We start from the raw sequence: 12041 nt of genomic DNA, 5'->3' as shown, positions 1-12041 counted from the left end.
TTGTCACATGACATGCTTACTTACGAGCCCTTACTTTTTAAATTAGGCATTGTTGTGTAAGAACAATTTGCTAAACATTTAAAAGGAAACACAATGTGCTGGGGTACGAGGTTATTGGGGTAATATGAACACATATATACAGTGCCTTGCGAAAGTATTCGGCCCCCTTGAACTTTGCGACCTTTTGCCACATTTCAGGCTTCAAACATAAAGATATAAAACTGTATTTTTTTGTGAAGAATCAACAACAAGTGGGACACAATCATGAAGTGGAATTACATTTATTTGATATTTCAAACTTTTAACAATTCAAAAACTGAAAAATTGGGCGTGCAAAATTATTCAGCCCCCTTAAGTTAATACTTTGTAGCGCCACCTTTTGCTGCGATTACAGCTGTAAGTCGCTTGGGGTATGCCGCTGTCAGTTTTGCACATCGAGAGACTGAAATTTTTTCCCATTCCTCCTTGCAAAACAGCTCGAGCTCAGTGAGGTTGGATGGAGAGCATTTGTGAACAGCAGTTTTCAGTTCTTTCCACAGATTCTCGATTGGATTCAGGTCTGGACTTTGACTTGGCCATTCTAACACCTGGATATGTTTATTTTTGAACCATTCCATTGTAGATTTTGCTTTATGTTTTGGATCATTGTCTTGTTGGAAGACAAATCTCCGTCCCAGTCTCAGGTCTTTTGCAGACTCCATCAGGCTTTCTTCCAGAATGGTCCTGTATTTGGCTCCATCCATCTTCCCATCAATTTTAACCATCTTCCCTGTCCCTGCTGAAGAAAAGCAGGCCCAAACCATGATGCTGCCACCACCATGTTTGACAGTGGGGATGGTGTGTTCAGCTGTGTCGCTTTTACGCCAAACATAACGTTTTGCATTGTTGCCAAAAAGTTCAATTTTGGTTTCATCTGACCAGAGCACCTTCTTCCCCATGTTTGGTGTGTCTCCCAGGTGGCTTGTGGCAAACTTTAAACAACACTTTTTATGGATATCTTTAAGAAATGGCTTTCTTCTTGCCACTCTTCCATAAAGGCCAGATTTGTGCAATATACGACTGATTGTTGTCCTATGGACAGAGTCTCCCACCTCAGCTGTAGATCTCTGCAGTTCATCCAGAGTGATCATGGGCCTCTTGGCTGCATCTCTGATCAGTCTTCTCCTTGTATGAGCTGAAAGTTTAGAGGGACGGCCAGGTCTTGGTAGATTTGCAGTGGTCTGATACTCCTTCCATTTCAATATTATCGCTTGCACAGTGCTCCTTAGGATATTTAAAGCTTGGGAAATCTTTTTGTATCCAAATCCGGCTTTAAACTTCTTCACAACAGTATCTCGGACCTGCCTGGTGTGTTCCTTGTTCTTCATGATGCTCTCTGCGCTTTTAACGGACCTCTGAGACTATCACAGTGCAGGTGCATTCATACGGAGACTTGATTACACACAGGTGGATTGTATTTATCATCATTAGTCATTTAGGTCAACATTGGATCATTCAGAGATCCTCACTGAACTTCTGGAGAGAGTTTTCTGCACTGAAAGTAAAGGGGCTGAATAATTTTGCACGCCCAATTTTTCAGTTTTTGATTTGTTAAAAAAGTTTGAAATATCCAATAAATGTCGTTCCACTTCATGATTGTGTCCCACTTGTTGTTGATTCTTCACAAAAAAATACAGTTTTATATCTTTATGTTTGAAGCCTGAAATGTGGCAAAAGGTCGCAAATTTCAAGGGGGCTGAATACTTTCGCAAGGCACTATATATATATATATATATATATATAGGTGTTAAAGTGACTAGGCAATCAGGATAGATAAACAGAGTAGCAGCAGCGTATGTGAAGAGTGTGAAAGTCTGTGAGTGTGTGCCGTCAAAGTGTGTGTGTGTGTGTTGGAGTGTCGGTGTAGGGTGTGTGAGTAGAGTCTAGTGAGTGTGCATTGAGCTGGTGCAAGAGAGTCAGTGAAAATAAAAAGGGGGCATATGCAAATAGTCAGGGAAGCCAACGTATAGCTCCGGGGTAGAAGCTGTTCAGGAGCCTTTTGGTCCCAGACTTGGTGCTCCGGTACCAATTGCCGTGTGGTAGCAGAGAGAACAGTCTATGAGACGTGGGTGGCTGGAGTCTTTGGTAATATTTAGGGCCTTCTTCTGACACCGCCTGGTATAGAGGTCTTAGATGGCAGGGACCTCTGCCCTTGTGATGTACTGAGCCATACGCACTACCCTCTGTAGCGCCTTACGGTCAGATGCCAAGGAGTTGCCATACCAAGCGGTGATGCAGCCAGTCAAGATGTTCTCAATGGTGCAGCTATTTTTTTGAGGATCTGAGGGCCCATGACAAGTATTTTTATCCTCCTGAGGGGGAACTGTGTTGGTGTCTTTGCACCATGATAGGTCCTTAGTGATGTGGACACAGAGGAACTTGAAGCTCTCGACCCGCTCCACTACAGTCCCGATGATGTGAATGGGGGCGTGCTCGGCCTTCCGTTTCCTGTAGTCCACAATCAGCTACCTTAACCTGCTGACGTTGAGGGAGAGGTTGTTGTCCTGTCACCACAGTGCCAGATCTCTGACCTCCTCCCTATAGTCTGTCTCATCGTCATAGGTGATCATCAGGCCTACCACAGCCGTGTCGTCGGCACACTTACTGAAGATATTGTTTTCGTGCACGGCCACGCAGTTGTGGGTGAACAGGGAGTACAGGAGAGGACAAAGGGACTATAATGGTCTGCTTGAAACATGTAGGTATTACAGACTGGGTCAGGCAGAGGTTGGAAATGTCAGTGAAGACACTTGCCAGCTAGTCAGTGCATGCTCTGAGTACAGGTCCTGGTAATCTGTCTGGCCCTGCGGTCTTGTGAATGTTAACCTGTTTAAAAAAGGTCTTACGCACATCACCTATGGAAAGCGTGATCACACAGATGACCGGAGCAGCTGGTTCGCTCATGCATGGTTCAGTGTTGCTAGCCTCAAAGCTAGCACAGAAGGCATTTAGCTCATCTCGTAGGCTCCCATCATTGGGGAGCTCACAGCTGGGTTTTCCTTTGTAATCCATGATCGTTTGCATGTCCTGCCACATCTGACGAGTGTCAGAGCCGGTGTAGTAGGATTCACTCTTAGTCCTGTATTGATGCTTTGCCTGTTTGATGGTTCGTTGGAGGGCTTAGGGGGATTTCTTATAAGCGTCCAGATTAGTGTCCTGCTCCTTGAAAGTGGCAGCTCTACCCTTTAGCTCAGTACAGATGTTGCCTTTAATCATGGCTTTCGGTTGGGATATGTACGTACGTATGGCCACTGTGGGCACGATGGTCATCGATGCATCTATTAATGAAGCTGGTGACTGATGTGGTAAATTCCTCAATGCCATTGGATGAATCCTTGAACATATTCCAGTCTGCACTAGCGAAACAGTCCTGTAGCTTAGCATCCGCTTAATTGGACCACTTCTGTATTGAGCGCGTCACTGGTACTTCCTGTTTACGTTTTTGCATGTAAGCAGAAATCAGGAGGATAGAATTATGGTCAGATTTACCAAACGGAGGGCGAGGAAGAGCTTTGTATGCGTCTCTGTGTGTGGAGTAAAGGTGATCTAGAGTTTTTTTTTTCGCCTCTAGTTGCGTGTTGGTAGATATTAGGTGGGACAGATTTCAGTTTTCCTGCATTAAAATCATAGGCCAAAAGATAAGAGCAAAAAAAAAACAAACACACAAATGGTCAAGAGCCCGTAAAACGGATGCTATTCCCTCCAGCGCCATTATTTTATATTTTAGAATATCTGCAGCAAGGCTTGCTTTCTAATGCCATTGTAAAATAACAAAATGTCTGAGATCCATAAGCACTGACCCCAAATATCACAGAGTTCCTGTACTCTAAAGCTTCACATGACATGATCCCAATACCATGGGAACATTGTTGTGAGTGAATCATTCTACAAACAGAATTACCTCCAACCCTAGCCAATGCTGTGAATGTTAAACACCCTATTTACTTGTTGCAAATCCCTCCTACTTGGGAATCCATCATTCTAAAAAGAGAATAGCGTTGACTTAATCATCAAGGGCTCTCATGTCCGGTCTCTGCCTCATGCGTGTTTAATTTTTTTTTTTTTAAACGCCCACCACATAGCTCTTAGTTTTAGAGCTTGTTTGAGTCAGTCCACATTCCAGCAGGACAAAAGCGTATCCCTGAAACTGGCAGATTTTCTGCAGAACCTCAGAGTATAGGAAAAAGAGGCCAGAGCATGCGAGTCAAGAGAGGGCTAAGGAGCAGGCAGACGAAAGCCTTACATGGAAGTTTGGGAGAGGAGGTTGAGTGAGCGGGGCAGCCATGCAAAAGGTCCCTCTCTCCCTCCCCTCTCCCTTTCTCCTTGGGCATGTTTTAAGTTCGAGAGTGAGTGTCCCGGGCTTAAAGACAAACAGCACTCAATTAGCTCTGTCAAACATCACAGAGGAGAGGGGTGTCATAGTGGCCTCTGACCCCTGGAAGGAACCATCCAGGCTAGAGGCAGGAGGGATAAATGAACATTCTTCATGCCCAGCCCTGAGTGTGCCTGATCCAAAGCCTTTTATGTAAAGGTAGATCTGCGTGCTTGACTCAGGGCACGGGGGGGGGTTGCTGGACTGCTGGATTCTTTACAGGCTAATGCTTACGTCATTAAACCATATGGAAAAGAGTGTGCAGTATAGCACATCGCTCTATAGAACTCCTACCTACTACTCCAGCTTGAGAAGATTAAGACCAATAACGCCAATAAGAAAATAACATCTTCTCCATAATCTACCAATTAGAATACATCTAACTTACACCACTTTGGCTGAAAAGATATATACAGATTTACTGATCACAGTTTTCATGTTGGTTCTCTACACAGAGAGAAGAGATTGGGCCAGATTTAATAATGAGTGAGGTTGGGGTCAGAAGAATATCTTAGTTTTGTTCACATGCTATAAAGAGCCCCAACCCGCTGAGAGAGAGGGGAAGGCAGGCTGCAGCAGTGGGAGAGACAGAGAGATCCCACGCCGCTCCTTTTTGGGAAATAAGGAAGCACATATTTTGGAAACTCACTCTCTGAGGTAGGGGTGGATGGCTTCTTGATCTTCTTGTCTGCTGCAGTCGAGTTTGTGTCTGTAGGATCTATGGAAGAGGGGAGAAAAAAAAACAACATGGCCCCAAAAATTGGCAACTTATTTCCCTATCTGATAAACTATATGAATTCCTACTTAATGTATCAGCAACAACAGCTAACAATTGTCTCTTAAAGTACTTCATACAAATGGACCATTCATGTTAGAAATGGAATGATTCTCTGGGAACTTTCAATAAATTCGCTGGCTTTCCCGAAATCCTGGTTGGAGGCTTCCCGGAATCAGGAGGGAATAAGGGAAACCAGGGAATGTATCGCAAGTTCCCAGAATTTGGCAACCCTGCTCTGGACTATTTAAGGTGGACTGAATCATATTTGCTAAATAACGTTTCAGTATCTCATACTTTTGCACTGACGTCAACAGGAGAAGTATGCGAAAGTTAAACTAATTTGTATTTGCGTAGGAATCTAAAGCTAGAATTGAACTGTGCGTGCCTGGATATTGTTTTTATCCAGGCCTGTTAATGAGTGCTGGGGGGGTTGGGGGAAGGAGGACATGCAGTGGGAATCTGGAACAGGGACTCCAGCTAGGCTAATCTGTCCGCTGTAATTGCAGGAAGTGTCTGGGCCGAGGCCGGGGCGGCCGTGAGGCTGAGGGGGACTCATGGGAGCGGGGAGCAGGCAGAGGGACACGTCAGCCTGAAACAACTCACCATCCACCAGCACCATGCAGGAACACTCAGCTTTACCGGCAGAATTCTCTGCCCGGCACTTGTACTGGCCCTCATCCTCGGGCAGGGCCTTGTCGATGGTCAGGGAGCACTGGCCTCCTGCAGGAAAACAAAGATACACACACAAAGGACCTTAGCTACAGTGGCCACAATACACACACAGCGGCCCCAAAACACACACAGACAACCATAGCCAGAGAGGCCTCCATTACGACCCTATGGTTCCATGAGAACATACTAACATACTTCATGTGATATGGTGGGACGCAAATGGGATATGTAAACCTCCGTCTCAGAGCCTGAAGCTATGCATTCTTCAGCATGACCTTCGGTGACACTAAAATGAGAATAAATGTGACCTGGAGGGTCACCAAGTAATAATTCCATCCTATTATTACTAGACATGGCTGTGTGACAGTTGGGATTTGGGGCTGTATCTCTGACATTAAATAACAGCTGGGGGTTGAGCAGGGTGCCACGTTTTTATGTTACTGTGGTGTTGATCATCTTGTTAAATAGCCTCTACCCCTAGCTCTGGTCCAGGGCGTCATTTGGCTGCGCTCTCACTAAGAGATGCATCTCCTTGTTGTCATGGGACCAGAGCAACCCTTACCCTCTGCTGCCACAAGGACAAACTATGGACTAACTTATCCCCATACAGTTGCACTGTAACTGGACACACACAGTGGAGCAGGAAGGCCAGAGTCTCAGGCAATGTGAGAAATCTCCACAGCACATCAAGCTGACTGAAATTACAGAGCTGAAATTATGGATGTCTGCATCCCAAATGACACCCTATTTCCCATGGGCCTTGGTCAAAAGTAGTGCACTATTTAGGGAATAGGGTGCCATTTGATCCCAAATGACACCCTATTTCCTATGGGCCTTGGTCAAAAGGGAATAGGGTGCCATTTGGGACAAACGTGTGTGTGTGTGTGTGTGTGTGTGTGTGGGACCCCCAAGAGCCAAGAAAAAGGGAATTAGCTATTATTATTCTATTACACCACGTTGTATATGAGAGGGGCTTTTTTTACATGGAACCAGTACAAAATATAAATTGGCGCTATGATAACGTCGATGACAAAAAGTTCTATAGCTGCACCATCGAGAGCATTCGGACTGGTTGCATCACCGCCTGGCATGGAAAACTGCTCGGTCTCCGACCGCAAGGCGCTATAGAGGGTAGTGCGTACGGCCCAGTACACCACTGAACCAAGCTTCCTGCCATCCAGGCCCTCTACACCAGGCGGTGTCAGAGGAAGGTCCTAAAAATTGTCAAAAAATCCAGCCACCCTAGTCATAGACTGTTCTCTCTGCTACTGCACGGCAAGCGGTACCGGAGCGCCAAGTCTAGGTCCAAAAGGCTTCTTAACAGCTTCTAACCCCAAGGCATAAGATTGCTGAACACCTTATCAAATGGATACCTGGACTATTTGCATTAGCTGCTGCTACTCACGGTTTATTACCTATGTATAGTCACTTTACCCCTACCTACACATCACCTCAATTACCTTGACTAACCTGTACCCCCGCACATTGACTCGGTACCGGTAGCCCCTAAATATAGCCTCGTTATTATTTTATTGTTTCTCTCATTTTTTACTTTAGTTTATTTTGTAGATATTTTTCTTAAATTGCATTTTTCTAAAAACTGCATTGTTGGTTAAGGGCTTGTAAGTAAGCATTTCCCGGTAAGGTCTACACTTGTATTCGGTGCGTGTGACAAATACAATTTGATTGACTTCCTTATCTAAAGGGACTTGTTCCCATCATATCCCATATCAAATGCCTGTAATACTTCGGTGAAGGAGGGAAAACTCAGTCATATCACTGTCTTTCTGTCTGTCATAGACACACTACTTTCTAATATTGGAAGCCAAGCCTCCACAGACATGAATAAGGCATTAATGAAATGGAATGCGTCCCAAATGGTAGCTTCGTCCCCATGTCCCTAAAACTCAACTCTGGAACCTTGAAGCCAGTTCCACAGCGATGTTTCATTGTTCCCCTCTAATCAGGGACTGATTTACATTAGGTGCAATTAACTATCAGGTAGAACAGAAAACCATTCATGCTCCGGACCTCGTAGGGTACGAGTTGAATACCCCTGCCCTATGTAGTGCACTACTTTTGGGCTCTGGACTATAAAAAGGGAATAGGGTACCATTTGGGAGGCAGACATGGTCGTTTTAGTAGTAGGCCACACATTTACCTTCGTTGGACAGCTTGATAAACTTGGACGGCTTGATGACCTTCCCGTCTAGTGTCCAGGTAGTGGTAGCAGGGGGGTCACAGATCACCTGGCACTGTAGTCGCAGTCGAGCCCCGTCCACCACGCTCACATCACTCAGCTTCTGACTGAACGCTGGCTCCTTTCCAATGTTGTTATTCTTCTTATCAATAATCCCACCATCCACACAGTTGACAGCGTTCTTCTCCTTCTCTTTCTTGTCAGGGGAAGAAGCAGGAGCTTTGGGTGTTGCTGCTGCTGGTACCAGAGCTGCTGCTGGAGCAGGGCTCTCCCCGTTGTTCTCCAAGCTCGTCTGCTTCTTCTTGTTGGCCAGAACCGATCTAAAATCTGCAGGCTCTCCTTTTTCGGCAGGAGCGGCGCCTTGTTTAGGGGCTCCCCCCTTCTTCCCCAGGACGGCTCTGAAGTCCACCTGTGCGGGAGCGTTGACCTTCCTCTCATCTTCAGACAGGGTCTTCGGCTTGACCCCTCTGGGCTGGAGCTGGCTCCTGAAGTCCATCTGTTCCGCCGTGATCTCCTTCAGGTCCTCCTCGGAGACGCTCTTGGTGGTGACTTTCCTGCCCAGCACCGTGCGGAAGTCGCGCTGCTCAGCCTCCTGCAGGCGGATCTGGTCCTCGGGGTGCTCCTTGGTCTCCACGCGCCTCTTCAGGAGTCCTCGGGCTGCGCTGGGCTCCTCCGACTCCTGCTGCTGCTGAATGGAGCTGCTGCTAGCGCTAGTGCTGCTGCTCGGTGCTCCTCTGCCTCGCACTGTCCCGTCCACTCCTCCCACACGCTGACAAGGCTCAAGCCTGCAGTAGCACAGAGAGACAGAGAGAGGGAAAAAAACAGTGGTCGTTTAAAAGCCCCGACATCCACTGGTTAATTGGGGGGGGACCACAACTCAACTTGATGTTACATCAGAGATGACTTCAGTAGCCTTATTAGGGCATGCACCCTGAACGGGGCCCCATCCCCCAAGCCCCTGGCTTTGAACAATGGCACAGCTGGAAAAGGTACTGTAAACAATTTATTTGGTTATATTCAGGGATTAAGCTGATTCGAAACCGGGGTCTGGGGAGGGGGGAGTTAGTGGGGAGAAGGGAAGGCAAAAATAGTCCAGGCTGAGGGGACTCGACAGTGAAGCAGTAGGATAGCTAGTTACATACATTTGGTGCTCTCCACTGGACACCACAGCACCCTCACTGACCAACAGAGTGGCAACACAACTGCAGTCACCCACTTTGTTCCTAGAAGAAAAGAGAAAGAGGATGAGAAGGTGAATGGAAAACTAGGGAGGGGGAAGGTTTTAACTACTGGCCCTTGCTTTTAAGACCAAATCAAGAAGAGGCTCAGTGATGTGTCTCAGTGATGCCGGTCTTGGATTGCCCTAAAAACATACTTTTTCAACATTCGTAATCCTCATACTAATCCATGTATTATAATAACCAATCAAAACATTGATTTAAAATTCAACTTTGGCATAGGCAGACATGTGGTAGTAGCACCTTATAGTAGTGGTTCTCAAACTGTTTGACCAGCACACATTTTCAAGACACAAGATACAGAAATAAACTACATTTTACACTTAACAAGCGGAACTGGAGCGCCAAGTGTAGGTCCAAGAGGCTTCTAAACAGCTTCTACCCCCAAGCCATAAGACTCCGGAACACCTCATCGAATGGCTACCCAGACTATTGGCATTTGCCACCCCCCCTCTTTTACACTGCTGCTACTCTGTGGTTATCGTCTATGCGTAGCCACTTTAATAACACATGTAGATATTACCTCAACTAACCGGTACCCCCTGTACATAGTCTCACTATTGTTATTTTACTGCTGCTCTTTAATTACTTGTTATTCTTATCCATATTTTTTTGTAAACTGCATTGTTGGTTAGGGGCTCGTAAGTAAGCTTTTCACTGTAAGGTCTACTACACCTGTTGTATTCGGCGCATGTGACTAATACAATTTGATTTGATCGGATGAATAGCATGGTCTGTCTGTCTAGCTTTTGCCTTCCTCACAAATATCGTAATAAATTAGCCAGAATGTTACATCATCAGCCACAGGTATTGAAAGCAGTGTGATGTTACAGCTATATTTATACATACAGCCAGTAACGTACACAAGTGCTTTCTGGTCACTAATCTGGAAGTGTGTGCCCGCCTTTGCGTGCCAATGCCGATGACTGGTCTTTAGTCATGATCAACAGTCAAGACGCGCAACGTTTTGGCTCTGAATCACAGAGATGTTTTTTAAAGAAGAATTTGGTCCAATATTTGTCGGCCTATGTTGCTAACCAGATTGAATAGGCAAAGGTCTACATATAAAATAGCAATGGTATATTCAGCTTATTAAAATATGTTTGGAAACAAAATATTGTCCCCCCGTTCAGTTTCCCAAAACCTTCTCTCGACCTCCCGGGAGGTCGGGACCCCCAGCTTCAAAACAACTACCTTATAGTATGTTATATTGTAAATGGCAGTGTTATTGTGTTCCAACATAAACAGCCCCTTCTCCCGATACTACAGAAGTGAGTCATCTACTGTGTAAGGAGTCCAGCGCGTCTCAAATGGCACCGCAGAAGCCTACCTCAGGCTGATCTCGTAGTCCCCGGCGTGGTGGGGCCGGACTCGCCTGATGAGCAGGGACACCACATCCTCTTTCTGCAGAATCTCATAGTCCAGCCCAGTGGTCACCACCTGGCCCTGCTTCATCCAGCTCCACTGGGGGAAGGGGTCCCCAGCGATGGCACAGGACAGCAGGACATTCTGGCCCAAGGAGGCAGTGGTGGACTTGGGCTTAGTGATGAACCAGGGCTGCACCCCGTCCTGGGGCTCTGGAAGACAGAGACAGACAACATTATGGCATGACTAGGGTTGTGAATTTCCTGTAACTTTTTTCCATAAAATCCTGGTTGGAAGATTCCCTGATTTCCAACTTATTCCGGATTCCTGATTCCAGAAATATTCCAAAAATCGGGATATCTGGAAAACCTGGGAATTTGGGGGAAAATGACCCTAGGCACAAACTACATCCTACTAGAGATATTTCATCAGAGATACTGAGCTAGCTTAGGTGGAGTTTAGGCTACTAGCCTACCTTGTACAGTGAGCGAGGCCTGGGTGCGAACCTCTCCCACTTCGTTCCACACCTCACAGGTGTACTTCCCAGTGTCCTCAGGGAAGACTTCCTGGATGAACAGACTGCATTGGTTCCCCTTCCGCTCAAAGTGGAAGTCCTCTGACTTCTGGATCTCCTTCCCATTGTGGAGCCACACAATCTCTGGATGAGGATTCCCTACGACCACAACATTTGACATTAAACCTTGTGTTTGGACATGGTTGTGTTTGGCTTTGTCTACCTGGTCACTGTCTCCAAATTACTTTTTTTAGCATTATTGTCCAAAGACCAATGTAAGTCATTGTTCCAGAAGTTAACATTTTTCTTGCTTCATGCCCCAATCATCTTAAAAAGTGTCTGACATGTATCGTTTAGCTCAATAAAGCTACTTCAAGATCATTTGGACATGAAACATAAAACATACTAATTGCTTGGATAATAAAGTTGATTTTTGGACAAACATGCTAAAAAGTTAGCATTTGAAGAAGGTGGCCAGGTAAACAAAACCAAAACATGGATTTCTGTCAGACTGCTTACTGAGTAAGGAAACCAATATGTAATTTAAAATCATTTGAATTGTGCCGTATAGTTAGTTACATGTTGTTATGACAGGTTGTGTTACATAACACATGCTGTGACTTAGAATTATCTTGCATAATATTATGCATTTTCCACACAGGTATGATGCATGGTATAATTGAATAAATTGCATGTGGATTACTGTCATCATAAATCTCCATAAGGAAATACAGTGAGAGACCATCCCGCTCCATCACTATTTACATTAAATGATGAAAGGCCTAGAATAATAACTTAAATCATACGCCATACTACTTGCGACTCCTGCGAACAACCTCTCAGACAAACAGGAAGTGGGATGA

General features: G+C 45.5%; 1 protein-coding gene across 8 annotated transcripts in view; it reads right to left on the bottom strand.

Annotated features, from left to right (window-relative positions):
• Positions 1-12041, bottom strand: part of LOC110520040 (myosin light chain kinase, smooth muscle) — a 97480-nt gene that overhangs the window by 20259 nt on the left and 65180 nt on the right. For all 8 annotated transcript variants that reach the window (XM_090229615.1, XM_021597014.3, XM_090229616.1 and 5 more), the window contains exons 14-19: positions 11140-11337; positions 10630-10876; positions 9204-9284; positions 8023-8846; positions 5793-5909; positions 5061-5129 (exon numbers count right to left, since the gene is read on the bottom strand). In XM_090229615.1, coding sequence (XP_090085741.1) covers positions 5061-5129; positions 5793-5909; positions 8023-8846; positions 9204-9284; positions 10630-10876; positions 11140-11337 — 1536 coding nt within the window. The remainder of the gene's footprint in view (positions 1-5060; positions 5130-5792; positions 5910-8022; positions 8847-9203; positions 9285-10629; positions 10877-11139; positions 11338-12041) is intronic.

Source organism: Oncorhynchus mykiss, chromosome 3 (assembly GCF_057628025.1).
Source record: "Oncorhynchus mykiss isolate SJ-2025 chromosome 3, ASM5762802v1, whole genome shotgun sequence".
NCBI classification, from domain to species: domain Eukaryota; kingdom Metazoa; phylum Chordata; class Actinopteri; order Salmoniformes; family Salmonidae; genus Oncorhynchus; species Oncorhynchus mykiss.
This window is presented reverse-complemented; position numbering and strand designations above follow the sequence as displayed.